The 22,889-nt window shown below is 40.6% G+C and overlaps 1 protein-coding gene across 3 annotated transcripts in view; it reads right to left on the bottom strand.

The window, feature by feature from the left end:
- Positions 1-22,889, bottom strand: part of LOC135499033 (alpha-1,3-mannosyl-glycoprotein 2-beta-N-acetylglucosaminyltransferase-like) — a 31,647-nt gene that overhangs the window by 5,375 nt on the left and 3,383 nt on the right. The window contains exons 2-10 of one of the 3 annotated variants that reach the window (XM_064789662.1): positions 20,193-20,264; positions 14,505-14,569; positions 13,532-13,649; positions 8,467-8,617; positions 5,428-5,650; positions 3,337-3,445; positions 2,953-3,091; positions 2,340-2,474; positions 1,734-1,824 (exon numbers count right to left, since the gene is read on the bottom strand). In XM_064789662.1, the coding sequence (XP_064645732.1) occupies positions 1,734-1,824; positions 2,340-2,474; positions 2,953-3,091; positions 3,337-3,445; positions 5,428-5,650; positions 8,467-8,617; positions 13,532-13,627 (944 nt within the window). In that variant the 5' untranslated portion in view covers positions 13,628-13,649; positions 14,505-14,569; positions 20,193-20,264. Of the gene's footprint in view, positions 1-1,733; positions 1,825-2,339; positions 2,475-2,952; positions 3,092-3,336; positions 3,446-5,427; positions 5,651-6,631; positions 6,762-8,466; positions 8,618-13,531; positions 13,650-14,504; positions 14,570-20,192; positions 20,265-22,889 lie in introns of all 3 variants that reach the window. The other 2 variants (XM_064789663.1, XM_064789664.1) reach the window with 2 other exon arrangements.

Here is a 22,889-nt window from a genome sequence, read left to right as displayed (position 1 = left end):
ACCGATCTTGCTATCACATCCTGGTTGCTTTGTAGTCGACCGAATTACTTCTAATTTTGCCTCATAACAGTAAATTAGTCATGATCACATGATGATCCTGGCCCGAGTGTTATCACTGGTTACGCTGGCCATTAGGTAGATAAGGTAAATATGCCGATCATCACTGTGTGTAGTATCAGCGGGGTGCTTGAAGTTGGAGGGCGACTAAATATTTTACAGGGCTGGTTTCCTCATGATTGAGATCAAAGTTATAACAACAATCTCTATTGAAATCATGATAGATCAGTATCAGATCAAAGTTATAACAACAATCTCTATTGAAACCATGATAGATCAGCATCAGATCAAAGTTATAACAACAATTTCTATTGAAACCATGATAGATCAGTACCCAATCAGTATCAGATCAGAGTTATAACAACAATCTCTATTGAAACCATTATGGATCGGTATCAGATCAAAGTTATAACAACAATCTCTATTGAAACCATGATAGATCGGTATCAGATCAAAGTTATAACAACAATCTCTATTGAAACCATGATAGATCAGTACCCAATCAGTATCAGATCAAAGTTGTAACAATTATCTCTATTGAAACCATGATAGATCAGTATCAGATCAAAGTTATAACAACAATCTCTATTGAAATCATGATAGATCAGTATCAGATCAAAGTTATAACAACAATCTCTATTGAAACCATGATAGATCAGCATCAGATCAAAGTTATAACAACAATTTCTATTGAAACCATGATAGATCAGTACCCAATCAGTATCAGATCAGAGTTATAACAACAATCTCTATTGAAACCATTATGGATCGGTATCAGATCAAAGTTATAACAACAATCTCTATTGAAACCATGATAGATCGGTATCAGATCAAAGTTATAACAACAATCTCTATTGAAACCATGATAGATCAGTACCCAATCAGTATCAGATCAAAGTTGTAACAATTATCTCTATTGAAACCATGATAGATCAGTATCAGATCAAAGTTTTAACAACAATCTCTATTGAAACCATGATATCAGCATCAGATCAAAGTTATAACAACAATCTCTATTGAGACCATGATAGATCAGATCAGATCAAAGTTATAACAACAATCTCTATTGAAACCACGATAAATCAGTATCATATCAAAGTTATAACAACAATCTCTATTGAAACCATGATAGATCAGTATCAGATCAAAGTTATAACAACAATCTCTATTGACACCATGATAGATCGGTATCAGATCAAAGTTATAACAACAATCTCTATTGAAACCACAATAGATCAGTATCAGATCAAAGTTATAACAACAATCTCTATTGAAACCATGATAGATCAGTATCAGATCAAAGTTATAATAACAATCTCTATTGAAACCAAGATAGCTCAGTACCCAATCAGTATCAGATCAAAGTTATAACAACAATCACTATTGAAACCATGATCGATCAGTACTTAATCATGTTACAGATGGTAGCACAGAGGATGGATGAGACAATTGGAAGTTTTCGCAAATATTTACGACCAGGGTTCACAAAGATCTATGCAAAGTCGTGAACTAATGGGTATGGGCACCTTGTCTTTTGGGTACCTACAGGTATGGGATTAACTAAATTCGGTTCAAAAGGTTGAACTTGACGAAGGGGTTTAATGGAAACCAACACTGGGAGGGGCCACAACTGTCACAGTAGTGATCAATACTCGTAATCATTCAAGTTCTCTTACGTTTTTGGCCACTTTTTCTCCAACTCCAACCAAAGGCGTTTCTCCACCATCCACCCTAACCCAGGGAAGAAGTCTGTCCGGTACAGCAGCTCTGAAAGATTAAGATCAACGTCAAACAGCATCCTCCCCCTGTAACACTAGTAAGGTCAAGGTGACTTTATGGTACCAACACGGCATATTAATACGGCATATAAACCAACATATCCACTTCCCAATTGGTCACAGCCACGCCTACATGAACTGGATTTCAAAACAACTTCACATGGCTTGCTGTAGTAATCTTCAAGGGACACTGCATAATCTTCAACGCAAAATATTTCATAGTTTTCGAATGAGACACAAACATGCAACAGTTGCCAAGATCATTTGACTGGTTACGCATTGTGTATTGCTATGCTCTACGAGTGAAAAATATCCCGTACATAAACTGCTTTATTGTGCAAGGTGTGATGAAAAGGTTTACGAATCGGGGTAGTGGAATTAAAAAATTGGGGGGCTAGGATGCACAACATCGGGTCATCGTGAAAGTATCGGAGGTGTCCCTCAAAATTAAGGAAAACGCTGTTGATCCATGCTAGGGTATACTGATTATAGTATGTACTCTACCTGCTTCATCTGATACCATGTTGGCTTTGCCATTATCGTTCCAGGCAGACACGCACCATAACGTCGAGTCGTAGTGAAGGATGGGAAACGTCGCACCAAAGTATTCAAAGAAATCAGGAGATATATCTAAGTCATCTGCAAAGATAACAAAAATCAGTAATGGAGGCTCAGTTTTGTTATTCCATCGAATCAGAGAATGAAAGGGAAGACTCATGGCCTTCTGGTTAACAGGCTGGCATCTACGCAATGTGGCCCAAGTATGAGGTACATGTAATAGCCTAGAGGCTTGGCATTGCTGGCTGCCATGTTAAAGGGCCTAGTTTCGATCCCAGGGAGGACCTGGGACAGTATTTCTGGATGAACCGGCGTGGCTTTCAAGGAACTGGCTTGACACAATCCTTTGAATGACACAAAACTGAGGTTCCCGTACCAGGTAACATGGCAGAGCAAGAAGAACAAACACGAGTAGCCTGTGTGGATTACCTATGGCCGAAAGCTGGTGATCGACTGGTTAAGATGCCAAACGAGGACCTCGATCATAAATACTGCAGAACGAAGGGTTCAATCCAAAACTCAACACTACCAAGTCAGGAAAATAGATGACACCACATACCTTCAACAATAATCACAGTAGAATGGTTTAACGAATGGAAAACTTGATTCAACGCCCACTTATAATGGCGGGCGATCTTGTAGTAACCCATGAACTTCCTCTGATTGTATGGCAGTTGGATGTTGCTTAGGTCAGGATGCTGCAAATAGGAGCACAGCAATGAGATGTTATCAGAAAAACTTAACGTGTATACTACGACTTTCTAAATCATCCCATGATCACCTGTAACCCTTTTGTTCACCATTCCAATGTCCAGACTTAACCTTTTCTAGATGGCAAACTGAACCAATGAAACCCGCCATTTCTCAAGACCATTTATAGGTGATAGCAGAACAATTTAACTCTCTTTAAACATCTCGGTGATCTTCTCGTGGCGCCCCCTACCTGAATATGAGTGAGCTGATGTCCATATGATTGGATGACGGCAGCAGTTTCCCCGTGGCCACAGTCCTGTGACACGACGATTGGGAAGCGCTCGGGTGATGGTCTATATCTGAAATCATTAAACAAAGGTCATGGTCATGCACAGTTCAATCCAAGGTCATGAAGGACAAGATCAAGGTCATTCACAGTTCAATCCAAGGTCATGAAACACAAGGTCATGGCTATACAAAGCTGAATTCAAGGTCATGAAAGATAAGGTCAAGGTCATGCAGAATTAAATTCAAGGTCCATGAAGAACAAGGTAAAGGTCATGCACAGTTCAATCCAAGGTCATGAAAGACAAGGTCAAGGTCATACACAGTTCAATCAAAGGTCATGAAACACAAGGTCATGGCTATACAAAGCTGAATTCAAGGTCATGAAAGACAAGGTCAAGGTCATATACAGTTTATTCCAAGGACACAAAGGACAAGATCATACACAGTTTATTCCAAGGTCATGAAGGACAAAGGTCGACCCAAGGTCATATACAGGTCAAAGGCTATAAATTTGTGTATGAAATCATTTATATTTATCAGCAGAACTTTGACAAGCAATTTGTCTTTCTAATACTGTGCAATGTTGGCTGATTACCCAAAGTGACTCAGATATTGATACTTTGATGCAACGTCATATATCTTGGTATCACTGGCCGTCTCTAATGTTGCTCTTCTTGATCATGATGTACATATAGCGAGCCCCTCATATTAAGTCATCATATCTTGCTATCATCGCAATCCATATTCGCAATCAGAATTCAACGCACACCAAGCCCTTTATTGCAACGGGGGAAATCGAAATATCGCAGCATAACCTTGATAACGACTGCTGAGCTAACACTCCGGTCGTTAGCGATGTCAAAATTGCCAATTACTGCGTTAAGAAATCCCGATTCTGGAATGATATACTTTGTGTGTGGATTAATGCATTTGTTATTGCTTAATGCTGTGAAAATTTTGTGGCGTAGTTTAAACGTATGATCTGGAGTTAATTTTCACTGACCCTACATCCCCAAGAAACTCGGCATATTCAACAAGTTCAACTAATCTTATTGGTGACAAATAATCCCTGTTTATTGGTAGCCATATGCCAGCTGCAGGCTTCTCCGCACCAGCATCTTAAAGGGACAACATGGGCATGGGATTTATCTAGACAGGAGGATAGTGACCCTGCTTGCCACCAGGTGCCACCACTTGTAGTAGCTCACTAATTCTGATCTCCAACACTAATTTTCGCAAGGGTTGTGAGGCAATTTTGGTCATGGCTTTTGAAACGCAGGCCTATGGATACACCCAATTCTACTGTGCACTGTTCATTGTAGTTTTTACAGTGGCTTATTTTCTATTATCCTGTTTGGAGATGTCACAGTCCAGTCGGAAGCCTTTTTTGTAAGAAAAATCAACATATCTCCTGCCCATATTGTCCCTTTAAGCTTCTTCCCCACAGTGCGCACATTCATTCCATATTTTATCTGTAATACGGTATCACATCGCGATATTTATCTGATTTCCAGTATCACATTGCAATATTAATTACTTTCTGAACAGCACCCCCAGGGTAACCGGAGATACATCTCGTATGATTAGTTTTAACCCTTTAACGACAAACTTTATTCGATTCAACTCTCGCACAATCAGATCCAGGCCACGTTTACATTGCATTCTACCAAGAACTAATAAAGTCTAGTCTTCAAGAATTCTTGATTCCACATATCTGTGGATTGCGTCTTTTTGTGAACGGGCCAGTGAAAGAGATTTAAGCAACAACAATTTTCTCTTGTTAACAAGCAAACATCTAAGATTATTTACCTATTAAGTGTTTAAACCTAATTATCTAATCAATTCGATATACTTACTTTGATAATTAACTGAGTCATACTACGCTTCACGGTCACACGGCTATAGGAAAAAACAAGCACACCCAATGTGTAAAATTTATTACCAAAGTCATCTTTACCTAATTAATTACTTAATTAATTACCTAATTAATTACCTAATTAATTACTTAATTACCCAATTACCTAATTACTTAATTACCTAATTAATTACTTACTTAATTAACTGATCGAGATTACGCTTCACCGTCACCCGGTTACAGGCAAACACGAGTACAGCTATCACAGCCTTGTTGATATCGATGACGGCTGGTCGGTACACGGTCGAGGCAGGAGGGGGCGCACCCTCTGTCACCTTGCCTTGAGCGGGGTCAGATATCGTACTGGCCTTCAGCGTCTGGCCGACTTCACGGACAGGTTTTTTGGTGTCTTCATTTTGAGCTAGAAATCGAAAGTGACAGATTAAAGAATGACCAAACTGACATGTTCAAAGGCTTTACGGGTCTAGAGGGCCTTCTTGTGCACTTCAGCACCCAAGTGACAGCCATACTGTTTTATAATAGCCTTATACTAGTCCAATTGTCAATGTTGTGAAGCTTTTTTACAATCTAGTCATTTTGCAAGCTCGTTACTTTTTCACTCAATAATTGAAAGCAATTAATACAACATTTCATGATACTGTGGGCAGAATTACAATACCAGCATTTTCTCCATTTCAGACTACTGTACAATGAAACTCACAAAGTTTTTGTGGGCATTTTATTCTTCACTGATTTTGCGAATAATTGAGAATCATGAATAACGAGAATAGACAAACAAAAAATTGTGCAAAAGTGCTGATAGGCGAAACAAAACATAACAATGATAAAAGTGCAAAAGAAAAAGATGACCCAATTATCAAACAATTTTGATTTTTCAAAGCAGTAGGCGGCTGGAGATATTATTTTTCGGGATTTTCACGTCAGTATCACAAAACGTGTAGTAAATAGGCATCGAAAATTGTTGAAAAGGACTACTGCAACATTTCATGAACTGCAATTTTTGCAAGCATTTTGTTTCTGAGGTTTTCATAAATAATTTCAATTTGCAAAAACAAAAAATTGCGACGTTTTAAAATTCTAATTCAAAAGCAAAACAAAATTGGTAATTTACTAAATCAAAATTGCGATATCTTTTTAAAAATAATTTTTGTAATATTTTGCAGTTTACGCAAGAGTCCCCATCAAAATTAACATCCTTCAATTTGCCAGGCGCTTCTCAGCACGTTATGCACACGAAACGTAGAGAGATTAAAGCATATCATTGGCACGCAACTCATGCATACATTGCACGTTGCTGACGCGAAGCAGCAAGGATGTCAATTGTGACAGGGACTGTACATGTTGAAGATGCATTTTCAATCACTTGTCTTCTAGTACTTACAGCTTTGCGCATGCTTTTGCACTAATGCTTCCTTATATTTTTTAAAACTTCCCAACAGTTTCTCATTAAATTTCACCTGGTTTTCGAGTTGCGATTGTAGGCCGCCCAAGCGTTCGACGAGATTAGCTTGCTGGGTAGAAAGCAGAAAATAACGCATGCGTGAGTTTAACAGAACAAGCGAACAGAAATTGTGAGGGGGTGGGGACAATGTGATATCGAGGAGATACAAAATGTATGCAAGGACTCTTGTGCTAAACTGATTCTGCTAGCTCTCTAAAAATGTCAGTCTTTTTTGAAACATGCTGTACATCCTCTCTTGGAATCAAGTGTGAGCTATTTTCTGTGATATCAAGGAAATTTGCGAAGACTTCTGTACTAAACTGATCCTGCTAGCTCTCTAAAAATATCAGTCTTTTTTGAAACACGCTGTACATGTACATGTATATTTCTTGTTACCAATCAAATTAGTGTAAATCTCCTCATTTTATCTATACAGCAATCTTAGGGAGCAATTTGAATCATCACAAGACTAAGAGTCAATGCCACGTTTCCATCAGGAGGGTGGGGGGTGGGGGGTTGCTAAACTGTACACCTGCAAAACAATGAAAAACGATAAAAATCAGCAAAGGAGAAGAAGGGGGGTTGACCGGAATGGTTTAAAACCCAATCTTGCAGCATTTTATGTTTAACAAGATGTAATACATGTACATATACATTTTTATTTGAATTCAACATCAGTTTTTAAAACAGGTGCCTCATGTTTATCACGCTAAAGTCACATGATACTCTTGTGTACTCTAATAATTGATATGGGTCTATATATATATAGCCTCATGATGAAAACAGCTCCTAGTTATAGACCAATCGTATGTTTCAAATTCTATCAGAAATTAGATGCCTGTACACTTGAACATCGATCGATAATACATGTAGTAATTTTCACTGCATTTTCGAAGTACGTTTTTACCTTATTGGGAATAATGCATGGGGGGTATGGATATTTTAACATAAGCTGAACTGTTTTTTTAAGCTGGGAATTGAGTTTTAAATTATACATCAGAAATATTTTGACTAAAGCGTAATATTCAAGAAAGGAATGTTTAAATGCAGCCAAATGACCACCCTATATTCTAACAAAGAATCTTCCGATCAGAACTCATGTTTAAAACAAAATAAACTAGCCTATTTAAAATGCAAACAGAACAAGATGCAAGAAATCTATCCAGCAAATAAAGCTATACAAGGTGTACCAAAATGAATGCAACAATCTTTTAAAACTGGAGACCATACAAAGTATTAAATCTGTTCAGCAAATAAAAAACTTGTAGCAAGTTAATCCAACGAAAGCTAGATTCGGATTCATCTTGCGGTCAACAGTCGATTTTAAAACAATATATGCAGCATTTTTATTGACACACCCTGTGCAATGCAACAAAAAGTAAAGAAAGTACAAGTTTAATTCTCAGGATGCTCTAACACTGCGGTGCAGAAGGCAGGCTTTGCTCGAGACTTTCGAACCAAACAGAAAAGTGTGCATTCACAGCTGTGACGCCATGCTACATTTTGTGTCGGATCTACTCTTGGAGCTTGGAAGTTCTGACAGAATAAGTCATAGACTTAGGTACCTCTTAAAGTGCAGGCCTGACAAGCAATTTTTATTGCGGCAATGTGCAATGATCAACCCTTCGAGACTGACGTACAGTATAGTTACACATTCAAGAGCGTGAACTCCACCTGAAGTGACCATCTCCGATTTTTAGCAACACTTATCTTGAAAACCAAACCCAGCCAACTCCCAAGCTCCATGCAGATCCAACGTCACCCAACCGACTTACAAGACTTCAATACATCGAGAAAATTCTTTTGCACCAATTCTTTCTCTTTTTCCAACTGTAATAGAATGTTTTCGTGGACCTGGACCTGGCGTTGTATCTGTCGTTGTAGCAACAACAACTTTTTCTTGAGCGAGGGGTCACCATAGACTCCCTGCATAAAAAAATCAGTTAACAATTTAACTTGAAACTGCAATATATTCACAGTGAAGGGAAGGAGAGGTGATTCGGAAACAACCTGCTTGAAAAAAACGACATGGTTTACAGTCCTAATCACAATTGACATCCCTTAATTCGCATCATTGGCTTGTAGGTCGTGCGTAAGTCACATGTAATACACGCGAAACAAAGAAAAAAGCGTGTCACTCACGCGTCATTGGCATGCAACTCGCACATAACGTGCAGGAAGGATGTCAATTATGACTTGGACTGTAGTTCAACATGTAGTCAAACACGTTAACACATCCTTAATCCTTTGACACAACTAGGAACTTTGGTTTAGTCTTCTAATCACAATCTCTCCAAGGACTTGTCTCTAATTTCAACATGGTAAATCTTTCCATCGTGTTTATAGTGTCAAATGATGCAAGATATGCTACATGAAGGACTGGCTATCAGCAAGAATTAATAAAGACTGGTCTTTACTAATTCTTCTTACAAGGGAACAAGAAGGCAAGGGCATCAGTCTGCCAGTAAGGTGATGATAAGTCATCTGTGCACTGCGCATAATATACACAAACAACAGGATGTCAATTGTGATTGGAACTGTAGTAGGGTCAATATCATAGGATCTCGCAATAATAGGAGTTGGGGGCAGCAAAAAGGTAAGAGCAGCAATGATTTATAAGTCGTAAAGTAGTGAAGGGAGACCCTAAACCTGGACAAAAGAATTGAAACATGAAGTCTTAAAATTTCAGGATTTAAAACTCTTTCAGCCCGTAACTCGTTTCGCGTGGTTTGATTTCAAAGCGAGTCGATTCGAGGCGAATTTCAGAAAATCAGACTTTCAAAATCGGCAGACGATAGCACAGATTGCATATGTTGCTGGAGTCACTACATGTGGCATCATGTGACAGTGCGGGAAATTTGAATTTGAAAAACTGTGAGTATACGGTCTGCGGCTGTGAAATCAAACAGGGCGGACCGTGTATATACGGCTTGCGGGCTGAAAGAGTAAGTTATTTTACCAAGATAGAACAGAATTCTTTGATGGACGTTTTTCTGGAAAATAATTTTGAGACCATTTCGATAGAGGTTTTAAATGGAAATATTAAGGGGATTTTTCTTCATAAGATGACAGTTAATTAGGGTCACTATTAAATGGAGATGAGGAATGTAGAGTCACACGGCATTCGAGGATAATTTATGAGACACCAAAACATGGTGGAAAAGTTCATAATTCGGGTACAGAGTAAGCATCCCGCAATAAGCAGTTTAGATTGCGGCAACCTGCAATTCAAATCGCCTGCGACAATAATCGCTTGTTTGCGGCGGTCGCAGCGACATGCATGTCAATATCGAACCCAGCGATTGCCTGCTTTTAGTACCCACACACAAGAGATCAGTTTGTCACACAGGTGGCTGCTATTTAAAGCACTCATTTGCGCGGTGCCATATAACATTCTCGGGTGGGGGGGGGGGGGGGGTTAGGATAGGACAGATTGAAATAATCAGGATTGTTATGGAAATGGAACATCCCAACCTTGTTTTTTAGCACCTGTGACGTAATCAAAAATGATAATAAAACTTAGTAAGTTATTGATAAATATGCTTGATAGTAAAGGTCAAATACATGTATCTGTCATTCCGACAGAACTTTCTCAAATACTCTCATTTCTCCAATCTAAGACCTCTCCAAAGTATTACAAAATCTGAACAAACGCCAAGCCAATTGTCTGCAGATAACACACGAGCATGCATGCATGTTACATGCATTATGACTAACTATTGGCTTCGCCTAGAAATAGCAAATAGATAGACCAACAGTAAATATTCTGTAGGATTGTCAGTCAATACGAGAGTGAAAGCCACTTTTAATACGGTAAATAAATGAAGGGCATGGACCATATAGTCAACACCATAAGTCCCATAACCCACCCCTCAGCTCCCGGCTTATGACATTAACATAGGCCTATGAAAGTAACTATCACCCACTTTATATGGACCGATGATAATTCATCCACTAAGTACAGTAGAACCTCCCTCACTGGACACCTCTCTCTTAAGGACAACCTCTCTATTAAGGACAACCTTTCTATGAAGGACACTAGTTTTGGTCCCAAATTGGTTGTTTCCATTCAATTTGACCTCTCTAATCAGGGCGCCTCTCTATTAAGCACATCATTTGTCAGTCCCGAGGGTGTCCTTAATAGAGAGGTTCTACTGTACTGACAGTATAGTGAGCGGACAGAGTACTTCCTTAACTCTTTCACTGCCAGATATTTTTTCGATAAATACCCCTAGTTTGCCAGGAATTGCTGTATTTTGACCATTTTTGTGAAATAAAAATGAAATAGAAATAAAGAAGATATACCAATGAAACATGTCTTATTTTCTTTGTCTATGCTTCCTCTTCATGAAACAATTCAATAATACTTTCTTTCTGAGTGGTATACATTGAAACATTCATCTGGACAAAGGGTAACTTTGCACTTTACACAAAAGTAGCGAGAATCGCGCCTTTTTCCCTTTTTTTGACATACTCTACATTTCTTCTGCTTATGCTTCTTTCCCTCCCCAGCAGGGAACATAGCCTTCTTGTGGACTTTAAACCCACCAATGAGCCTACCTTGGGGGTCATGAATGGGTGCTCTACGGGGTGGTTGGGGTGCTGGAGGGGGGTTCTCATCATCTGAGCTGGACGGCATTTCCTCATCAGTTTTGCATAATTCTTTGATTATTGATAGCTGAAAGTCCAGTAATGACAACTTGTCATTTGGGTTATTGTCATTGTAAATGACATGGGCATTGTGTAAGGACAGTTCTAACAAATATAATACAAGTTTCTTGGTCCACTTGATTGTTTTTCTCACAGAGGGGTAGTACGAAAGCATCTGGTCAATGCGGTCAACCCCATTCATATTCTCATTATAATCTATGACACACACAGGTTTGTTCACATTGGTACGAGCGCCACCCCTTCCCCTGATCTGAATTTCTCTCATTGCATTGTCATGCTTTGTACTTATAACTCTCACAGTTCGATTGTCCTGCCAAGCCATTATAAGGCAACGTCCATTGTCTCTGGCAATAGTATCTCCTTTCTGAAGAGCGTGTCCACGAGTCCCAGCTTCACGAATCTCCAGTGGCTCTCCACGGTTTTTCCTCAGTGTACCAACAACATAGGTGTTCCTATCAAGTAATGTTTCACTCAGAGCAACTGAATTATAAAAGTTATCCATATAGAGTGAGAAGAAGTGTCCCAGTAGTCTGCCACAAAGAGCCATTACTATCTCCCGAAGTGTGTTTCGAGTTCCATCATAGATCTGCAAGTTCCAGCAGTACGCTGTATGAGAGACTGCAAGGATGTAACTCTTTATACCGTACTTGATTGGTTTCATAGGGTTATAAACCCTGAATGCTAGCCTCCCTTTCCAACGGAGCATACCTTCGTCTATGGATATGTGCTCATTCGGAGTGTAATAAGCACGAAACTTAGGAAGTAATGCGTCCAGGACAGGCCTTATTTTATAAAGCTTGTCTGCGTTGTCAGCAGGCATCGCTGCATTATCGTTGAAATGCAGGAACTTCATCAACAGCTGAAACCTGTTTCTAGACATAGTGTTATTGAAGAATGGGGTGGCGAGCACTTCATCAGTAGACCAGAACATAGATAACTCAGGCTTTTTCGTGATACCAGTCAGCATGAGCAACCCGAGTAGTTTTTTCAACTCATCCATAGTCATAGCATCCCACTTTCGAACTCGTGAATGAGGGGAGGGAATAGCATTCAGACCAGTGAAGTATTGATCTGCATACCTGTTTGTTTCATTTACGATACCTTCCAAGACATCGTCATCAAAAAACAGGCGGAAATGATCGAGTGGGTTATTCCCTAGGTTGCGTGCAGGCCCTCTAGGCCCAGGGTTCCCGTCACAGGGCTGCACCACTGGCTGACGTCCAGCAGGCCCAAATGGATTAGGGGGAAGAACTTGTGGTCTCCCTCTGCCTCTCCTGGCTCTTGCAGGTCCTCCACGATTCTGTTGGCCCCGGGCATGATTTGGTTGACCTCTACCTCGATTTTGTTGACCTTGGGCCCCTCTCCCCCTTCCTTGGTTCCCTCGTCGACCTCTACCTCGTCTACGTCCCCTGCCCTGTCCCCTAGGAGTAGCAACTGGTGCTAGAGGCCCACCATCACTATCTGAATCACCTGAGGCATTCCCTGCATCACTCCCGGAAGTGTCCATGCGGGCTGGACTATGGCCATGGCGTGCCCTTATTCTAGCACCACGGCGTACAGCCCCACGACCCCTAGCTGCATTAGTAGTAGTACTAGGCCCTGGTAAAGGTTCATTATCAACAGTGCTACCATCGTCACTATGTATATCTATATCTAAATCAGGCCTATTACTGCCGAGAGCATCGCCACTTTCACTGTCACTTTGATACACAGGCACATAGTCATTGTCTCTACCATTATCGTTATCAGAGTCAACATCTGGGCCACCAAAATCGCCATCAACAGACTCAACAGCTCTCTCACCTGTATCAAGGCCTTCCTCAACATCACAATCATATTCAGTGTCTGAATCATCGCCAAAAGGATCGCTTTCCGAACCAGAATCAGCGCAAATCTCAGCGACTTCTTCCACAGTGAAAGTTTTCCCTCTCCTGCCCGCCATTTTTGGCCAATGACGTCGCCTCGTAATGCTTACGCACACTTTCGATCGTCTGCTTGATGCCACATGAGTCATACATTGATTCTATGAGCTCAAATCGCCACGCCATCTGCTATAAGACCTTGAACTAAAAAAACGTTGATCGACGTCCTTTGGCAGTCAAGTGATTTATAGCAAAAACGTCGAACGACGTCCTTTGGCAGTCAAAGAGTTAAAATGAGCATACTTACGTCCTGTTGCGTATGTGAACTGATTAGGTAATAATTTAAGTACGTCCATATTGAGAATATAATCGACAGCAGCACAATTACAAAACGTCGCTTCATGGCAGGCACAACGTCATGACATCTGCAATACGAGAAAAAAATCATGTTGCAAGACCAAAAATGCTAGAAAATCAGGGCATGTAAAGCATACTTCCGTGCCAAAACGTTTAAAGTTGGTGTATGTAAACTTATGACACTCTGTAATATGCACTGTTATCAAAAACCGTTGTCAATAAAAACAATGAAATTAATTAATTAATTCATGGATTGAAGTGTATGTTAATAATGAGCACTTTCTGATGGTTGCATGGATACCGTGTGTAAACCTACTGACATTGGTCATTCGTATGAAAGATTTAAATGAGCAATTTTCTGATGATCTTATTTATTAGTAAATCTATTGACATGACCATTCATCAGAAAGCTCTCGATGAACACTTTCTAATGGAACCATGTGAACAGTGAACTTCATCTGAGAGGTCCAAAGAGCAATTTCTAATAGCACTATTTGTTAACCTACTGACTTGACCATTCATCAGAAAGCTCTCGATGAACACTTTCTAATGGAACCATGTGGAAAGCTCTCAACGAATACTCTCTGATGGTACCATTTGTAAACCTACTGACTTGACCATTCATCAGAAAGCTCTCGATGAACACTTTCTAATGGAACCATGTGGAAAGCTCTCAACGAATACTTTCTGATGGTACGATTTGTGAAACTACTGACTTGACCATTCATCTCAAAGCTCTCAACAATTAACACTTTCTGATGGTACCATAAGTGAACTTTATGGAAATGACCATTCATCAGAAAGCTCTCAATGAGCATTTCCTCATGGCACCCATTATGTCATGATAGTGTCAGGGAGTAACTCTCCAATTTAGGAAATTAGATTCAAATGGCCCCTCACAGAGAAGTTCATATCATACTTACGTGACTTCCCCTATCAAGTACTTCTACCCTCAATATGGCCCTAATGACACCCTTTGTCATAACATCTGAAATGATAGATAAGAGAGGACATCAGCACCAGCATAATCCATATAATGTCAGCATCTCTTTTGCTCTGACAAAGTCAGGAGCCACACAAACTGTTCGTTGATAAAATAAGATTTGAGCAGGAAAGTCCCAACACGCTCACATCCATAAAGATCGTCTGCATCAATTTTTTGCAGAATCATCACATAAACGGTTGGATTATTCTTTCCCCCACAGTCTTCCTCCTGATTCTGAACTTCACCATACATACATGTAGGCTAGCAATTATTTATGGTTAACCTTGGTCCCATGATACTGTCATTCGTCCAAAATTCAGAAAGACGCAGTCATGAAAAAACTGAAAATCTCTCAGTTCAGTCCATCTTTTTATCTGTTGAGTTCGGGCATCTTTTATCATGTGTATGTTCATCAATCTATCGCCACACGTGGAGCAGCTTAGAATTTTTCTGACAGGCCTTTCTGCTTCTTAAAGCTTCTCATGGGGAAAACAATTTATCAAACACCTGAGTAGCTTGCTCAGGAGTCAAACGAGTTCTCTATGGCTCGGTTAGGGATTGGTCCAGCTGCAACTGATAGTTCATATGGAATTCAAAATGAATGTTGAATTGTCTGCAAACAACGGAATTTCCTTCCAATGTAAGGTACAACGGGAGACGGTGGGTCCCTCGCACTCAGTCTGAACAAGGCACCCAAGAGAATCAAAATCTGGAACTCCAGTCCAGTTGTTACGTGCCAAAATCATGTTCTGAGTCATGGCGTATTCCTGATTCCAAGTCCCGCGATCGTGTGTCCAGGAAAACATCGCTCCCTTGCTGCTAAAGACACGATAAAGTTCTGATTCAACTTATGCATTCTGATCTGGGGAATCTTGGGGACCATGATCGTTGAAGTTTCACATTAAAGGTACCGTACGATAGGCTACAAAAAGCGAAAAGCTTTTGATGTTCATGCTTGCTTTACGATATTTTGCGTTGTCATGCTGCCTAAGCAGAGATATGGTGTTTGAAATCAGTCCATACAGGCCCAGTAGCTCTAGATTTGAATGTACGCGTCAGTTAGATACTACCATATATGATATTGTGGCATGCCGTGGAAGTGCCGTTTTTGCGAGGAAACCGTCAAGGGACTCGGAATTCAGGAATACCAGATGACTCGGAACCTTGACTTGTCACACAATGCCATGAGTTCAGTATTTTGATTCTCCAGGGTGAAGAGAGAACTTGCACTTGTAAGTAACAGGAATTGGTGTGAAAAGGAGTACTTCTGTACCCCATAGGTCCATGACCGCCTCATGTTGAGTCATGTTTGTTGTTGTCGGTGAACAGTGAATTTATTATGCCTATTCATCAACTGTGGCAGGTGAGTAATTCTCGAACTGTTCAGAAAATACCCAGGCAGCTGATATATCCATCTTGACCTCAATGTATTGACATTGCTCAGCTTCCAACTACAGGCGTCAATACCTTGACGAAGAATACTCCATGCATTTGTATGCGATCTATTTCAAACTGAGTTGACCGGCTATTAGACCAAAACAATTTTATTTGTTCCATTACGAATTTTTGTTTTCCGAAGAAAAATAACCTTCAAATGTATTTCTAAGCTTTACTTAGAAAGATGAAACTGGCTGTTTGAAGATTAGATCATTGCATCCGAGACCAAAGGCTAAACTCTTTCCTCCACCTGGGCTGTCAATTGCTATTCAGTTCAAATAACTTCACAAGTCTGCCATGTTTTTTTGGAAACCATCTGTTTTGTTGCCGATTTTGAAATGAATGTCTATTTTTTATATTCAGACTGGGGAAAGGTAAATCGCTCCGTGCATTCAGGATGGTCTGTAGATAGATAAAAGTGGAGAGTGAAGTTTCAAAAGGAGAGTCGAGCTTAAAACGTTGCTTCCAGGGAACAGGTCTGTTTAAGAGTCATGACATGAGAGATTCAGGCAGTCTGACTTGTTGACCCCCCTGGATCTGGCTGGAATTTTTAGTGATGGTTGACTATTACCCCCAGGTTGATAAAAAGAAGTCAGCTGGGTGGTGCCCAAGTAGGCCCGGAGGTCAATTTTCATGTTACTCTCAGTCTCAGTCCAAATTTCAGAATACTAACGAGTGCCCCAAACGTTTCCTTTCAGTTCCTTGTTGCCTGGAGTATCTAGATAAGATACTAATGTTGAAATGGATCGTTTGTTTGATTCCGATTCAGATGTACCCTATCTAATAGGAAATTTCATCTTCTTTCATATGAACAGGACTTGTACTGATACATTATTTGGAAGTTCAGCTGTGTCATTTTGTGAAAAACTGGGCCCACCGCAAAAAATGTGATTTCCAGGTAAAATTACATTAGGGCCTAGGGGAATAGGCACTTGCGCTGGCAGTGGCTCTAGGTGTTATAGGGTTAAAATGGGTACCCCAACAATTCAAATGTCCAACCTGCATTAACTGGCATGAAGAGGAACAAAAACTTAATTGTCAAATATCTCTAAAACTTCTACAGCAACCACCATTGCTCATCCGGGCATTTGAAAGCTTAAGTTTCATAGATTCAGAATAGGCGGCGCTCTGAAGGAGATCGGAGGCTAAGCGCGCGTAATTTGGATATGGGTGTTTGGGCATCATCGGGCGCCTCAGTCACATCGGCGGTGGGGGTCATCGGGTGCCTCCATGTGTTATAGGGTTAAAGTTAGGAGAAACAGGGGCTATAAGTTGGCTCTTTCATAGATCTCTTGCCCACCAAAACTTGGTTGCAAAGAACATTTCCTTGCAAAGGATGATGCATGGTTTCCTTGCCATGATATGCTCTATTGATTACAGTTGCGGCCACGTTTTGAAGTCAGATTCATCATGATGATAGATGTGAGGTTGGTAGCCCCGGCACGATCGCGGATATTTATCAACAGTTCCACCTGAACATTTGGCGTTGCTATCACCCCTGTGATCTGTAGAGTCAGACCGCTGCATATGTCGAGATAAAACGTTTTCCAAGTTGGAAACCAAGATGCATCTTTGCCATGCCAAGGGGAAACAGTTACCTCTTCAATTCAAGTGAATTTTGCACAGCCAGCATTTTCAGCCTACTTTTTCATTCTTACCGCCCACAAAAATGTACCATTGATATAACCATATCATTTCCTGTTTTTAATACTCCAGCACAGATCATGCAATTATCCAGATTGGCCTGCTGAACACATGTGGACAACAGGCGTCCATTCAGAAACTTAATGGGAATTTCATAGTAAAGACTCGATGCATCAACTGCTTTGCTACCAACAGAGGCGTGAGAAATGGAGGGGGCATTGCATATTTCTCGGGCAGAAGTTACCTGCTTAGCAGGTGGTGTGTGTCCGCTTCATCACACAAGCATTACGTTATGTGGGCATCACCTCTGTAGACTACTGCACAGGAGGAGATAAAATGTTTTCGGAGTTGATGAGTCTGGATCTGTATAATAAAAGCCATTCCGATGCAAAGAACCTGTTTCCCAAAAAACTATTTAGCAGATTCACCTCGCTGTTTTGAGTTCAGCGTGTTCGGTTTATCACCAAGTGATCTATAAAGCCAGACCACTGGTGGGCGAGATAAATATTTCCACTTTTGATGAAAATGCCTGGGGTTCGTGTGCTGCATGTTGTGTGCAGCCACTTCACAACTTTATCACCAATCGTTCAGACAAAACTGCGGGTCCAGGTGCCAACCTCCCAGGTGGCGCTTCATAAACACATTCTTGACTGATAGATAAACACCGAGATATCAGCAGCACTGGATCTTCCATGTAGCTGGTTGATAACTTTTTGAGTCAATTGACTTCGAAAGAGGTTGGATGCCGTGCAGGGATTGACTTCAGCCTACCACTGGTGTGCCTAATCAAAATTTACTGCCTGGATTTTTTTGTGAGGACACCAAGAAGATGGGATGGAGCATATCACATACATGTAACAGGAGCCTCTTCTGAAAAAAATCGTTTACACAAGCCAAGCTAGAGGATTTTCTCCACAGCTTGGTCGATAATGTTTTGAGTGGTAAAGATGCGGGAGTACATTTTACAGGTTATCGAACGTATTTATCAGGAATGAAGGCCTACAGCAGGTGAGGACTGTGATGTGTCACAACTGTTTTCTACATTAACATAGGTATCATACCGGTTTTTTATGTCACACCTTCCTCTCTACTTTTTCTTCCGTAGAGATATCTTTCTAGGTGGTTGAAAAACCCTTTCTTCTGGAGACATAGGGGTAGCAGAACACCACTTTTAGTCCCAAATCTGCATGGACCCAATTGGTCAACATAATAAGACCACAACTTACCACCTCCTTGAATATCTCCAGCGAACCAGGAGAACTTCACTCCAAAACCATCTCCAGGTAGGCCAACCTTTGAAGTCAAGTCCCAATGAACTATGCCATACTTCACACTTGAGACTAATATGACTAAACACACCGACTGACGAGTTCAAATTTAGACTACCCAAAGGTGAAGTGTTAAACTTGTAACTTTTTCTGGGGTGATCTATGGAAATATGGGAAGTATTTTGACGTAGGAAGATGCTCATGGTGGGAAACTATTGCAGGGCGATGGCAGGAAAGAACTTTAGACTTTAGACTACTTGTTTCCTTAGTAGTAGCCTGTAGGGTGATCTGTGGCATTGTTGGGAAGATGCTTGCAGAAGGACACTATTCCAGGGTGATGCCAGGAATGAACTGAAGACTATGAGTTTCATCTACTAATGATGGTTGGGTCTACAGATGGAAAGATGCTCGCATTGGGACACTCTTCCAGGGTGATGCCAGGAATGAACTGAAGACTATGAGTTTCGTCTACTAACGATGGTTGGGTCTACAGATGGAAAGATGGTTGCATTAGGACACTCTTCCAGGGTGATGCCAGGAATGAACTGAAGACTAGGAGTTTCGTAGACTACGGAGATCCAGGGGAATCAGTGGCAAAGTGGTTAGAGCGCCGGGCATGACTAGGAGGTCGTAGGTTCGATACTCAGACGGATCAACACTGCTTCTTCTCTGTGTCCTTGGGCAAGGAACAACCCTACTTGCTTCTCTCCACCCAGGAGTAAATGGGTGGAGAGTTAACCTGTGATAGACCAGCATCCTATCCAGAGGGAGTAATACTCCTAGTCGCTTAATGCTACGGAAACTGGGATAAGCTCCGGCAGGATGAGCTGTTTACGGCTTTGGCTATAGCCCAGCCGACTTTGTTTTTAACTAGGGAGATCTGTGGTAGAGTTGGAGATAACAATGGTTGGGTAGAGCGGTCACACAGCTGAAGAGCCTTCAACTTGTGATCTGAAGACCGTAGCTTCAAGATTTACCAGTGCCCCTTGACATACTCTCAACTGGATTGTAATTGCTAAGTCATGCAAGTGTAGCGCAGTGTGTGCACTTCTTGGTTTTTACAGAAAGGTTTCTGGATAATAGGCAGGGGGAGAAATGTATCAATGTAAACACTTTGAAACAGTGCACTTGTACACTATATGAATGCGCTTAGACTTTGGAGATGACCACTTTTGACATGTTTGAAAAATGCTCTGTATTTCTACTCGATCACTTTAAAATGCAATGGAAACCACTAGAACCAGCTGTCATACACTGAACATTGAAAAAAGACTCACCTTTTTGCTGGCACAGTCAGTCGTCATTTAAGGGGATAAAATCTCTCTGGAGTTTCTTTTCTGTCAGTTTACCTGAAAAATACAAACAGACAGCGTCTATTATAGATTTGAAAAAGGAATAAGAAATATTCAAAATGGATTTCTTCTTCCGACAGCTTGATCACCAGAGGTGGATCCAAGACTCAGAGCAAGAGACCAACGAGCCTCGCCTTTTAAGAATTTCATGCTCAAATTCGAAGCTATTTTGAAATTTGACTGACCCTTCAATTGGATCCATGGCTGCTTGATTGAGATGCTAAAGCAAGGCCACCAAAGAGGCCAAATGGAGCACTTTGACCTCTGTCCTCATGTTGAAGAAAACCTAGACTCATTTCTGAGAAGACAGTGCAGTGGGGGCAGGATGTAGTCACTTACTGCAAAACCAGTGACAGTGTCCCATATAGTCTCAAATACTGGTCCATAAACTTGTCGCAAAACAACATGAGTGTACATGTATGTCTCCTAATAAAAGCTTCATGAATAATGAATTTAGTGATGTTGAAATTTAGACTTTAAGTTGGTCTTTTATTGGAAAGTGATTACCATTTTCTCGAGTTTGAATGTATGAATTGCTGATTCGGGACGATTATCATTTCAAAAGCAGCTCCGTTTTATTTCACATATACTCGACATGCATTCTTAAAGGCTGTGAATAAATCTGCAGACAAGTTATTGTCATTTCATAAATGTCCTTTATTCAAGTAACTCCCTCGTCAAACATGGAGATATAGCTGTCTGGCTAATATCAACAGGTGACACCAGCATGACAATGAAGAAATCCAGACTTTCTCTGATAGATAGTAAAGGTATGTTGAGAAACTAACGGCATCACTATGGTTGGCAGCTGATCAAAGAAGCAATTATACTTCTTCCCTTGGCCTGACTACACATTACTTCAGAATTGTAAATGGGATGAATTGAGATTGGTTCGTCCATGAATTATATCGACTCTGTCTGTACTCAAGAGGAACAAGTCTACTCGACAAAATTGAAATTACGAATGCCGCCATTGAAATAATGGAGAAATTAATTATTCAAGACTTGTCACATGCTATAAAGCAGTAGTTTGTTTGTTCCTGTCGGATTGGGACGTACACTACTCATTAGTTTGGAAATTTGTAAACATTGCAGCATACAAAGACAGAGCGACTAACAGGGAGGCAAATAACAAGTATGATTTGACTTCACAATCTCTCTAATAAGGACACTATTTTTGGTCCCAAATTGGTTGTTTCCATTCAATTTGACCTCTCTAACCAGGACACCTCTCTATTAAGGACAGCACTTCTCAGTTCCGAGGGCATCCTTAACAGAGAGGTTCTACTGTAAATGCTTTGTAATCAAACACGAATACAACGAATTTGTCTATTGTCTATTGTAGTGAGCGTACAGAAACTTAAATCTGAACCATACTGTGACTTGTATTCCCAGATCGTAGTAGGAAGAGGGAAAAGTCTCAGATTCTTGATCAAGATGATCAAGATGAATCTACTACATAGGTCATGAAGAAGATGACAAAAATAGTTATTGGTATGTCAAAATGGACTGGAAATAGGAGTTCCTGATGTATATATGGTAAAACAGTGCACAAATGGCGTCCATGTATAAATTTACGCAAAAGCAAGAAATAGATGAACCAATATTTGATTAAAACCAATCCAGACAAGGTCTACCCCAGAGGAAGAAATCAATTACCGCAGCTGCCCTTTTGGGAAATGTAGCCTAATTACATTCATCCTTGCCACAGGGTGCGTTCTCTATCTTTAATCCTGCCTCATCAGCCCTACCTCAATTTGTTGACATTACCATATTGAGAGGTTCATTGGCGGTGTCAGTACGAAACTATTTGGCATTTGGCGTTATTGATATGAGACCTTTTTACTGCCTCCAGCTGAGCTCAGGAGTAGCTGAAAAGCCCCCTAGGCCCTACACATACAAGAAATCGATATACTTTCAAAATACCAGATTCTGCGCTTTTGACAAATGTTTTATACGATATGAAATTACAATACACTAAATACCTGTCTCGGCGAGAATTGAAGTGAATGCGATTTTCAAGGGTTGGAAGTTCAGTTTTCCAGAACAAAGCCTCACACCCAAAAAACAAGCATACTGCTGGAAACTAATTTGAAAATAATGAAAATGCCCCAGTTGCCCCTTAAAAATAGATCAGTAACAAACAAACATAGCAACGCTTTCTTCACTGGCAAAACTACATGCTCAAGAAAACCCCAGCGAGTAACCCACCTAACCCCAGCCACAAGTAACCCCTCTAACCCCAGCAACAAGTAACCCATCTAACCCCAGCAACAAGTGACAATGCAAAGGCATTGTGTTGTTATTGCCTTCATCGATTTTCATGCCATCCTCCGCAAACACTCTGAGACAATCAAGCGTAAAAGACGATCGTGTCTCGCACGGAATGATACAAATTGAATTTGTACCAGCTCGGTGGAATTAGGGGTGGATTATCGTCAAGCGACTCTGGTACACGTTCTCATGTTTTTGATGACAATCTTCCTGACAGAGTGACAACTGACGTTATCCTTTTCAAGTTTTTGCCACACGCAGTGAAAGCAAAGCTACTAAAACTCTCTACTGCCATTGGCTGGCTCCAGACCATGCCAGGATTTCGAATCAATCATCACAAGCTGTTGC

The sequence above is a fragment of the Lineus longissimus genome, chromosome 14, assembly GCF_910592395.1.
Source record: "Lineus longissimus chromosome 14, tnLinLong1.2, whole genome shotgun sequence".
In the NCBI taxonomy this organism is placed as follows: Eukaryota; Metazoa; Nemertea; class Pilidiophora; order Heteronemertea; family Lineidae; genus Lineus; species Lineus longissimus.
Note: the sequence above shows the minus strand (reverse complement) of the source record. Positions and strands in the feature narration are given on the sequence as shown.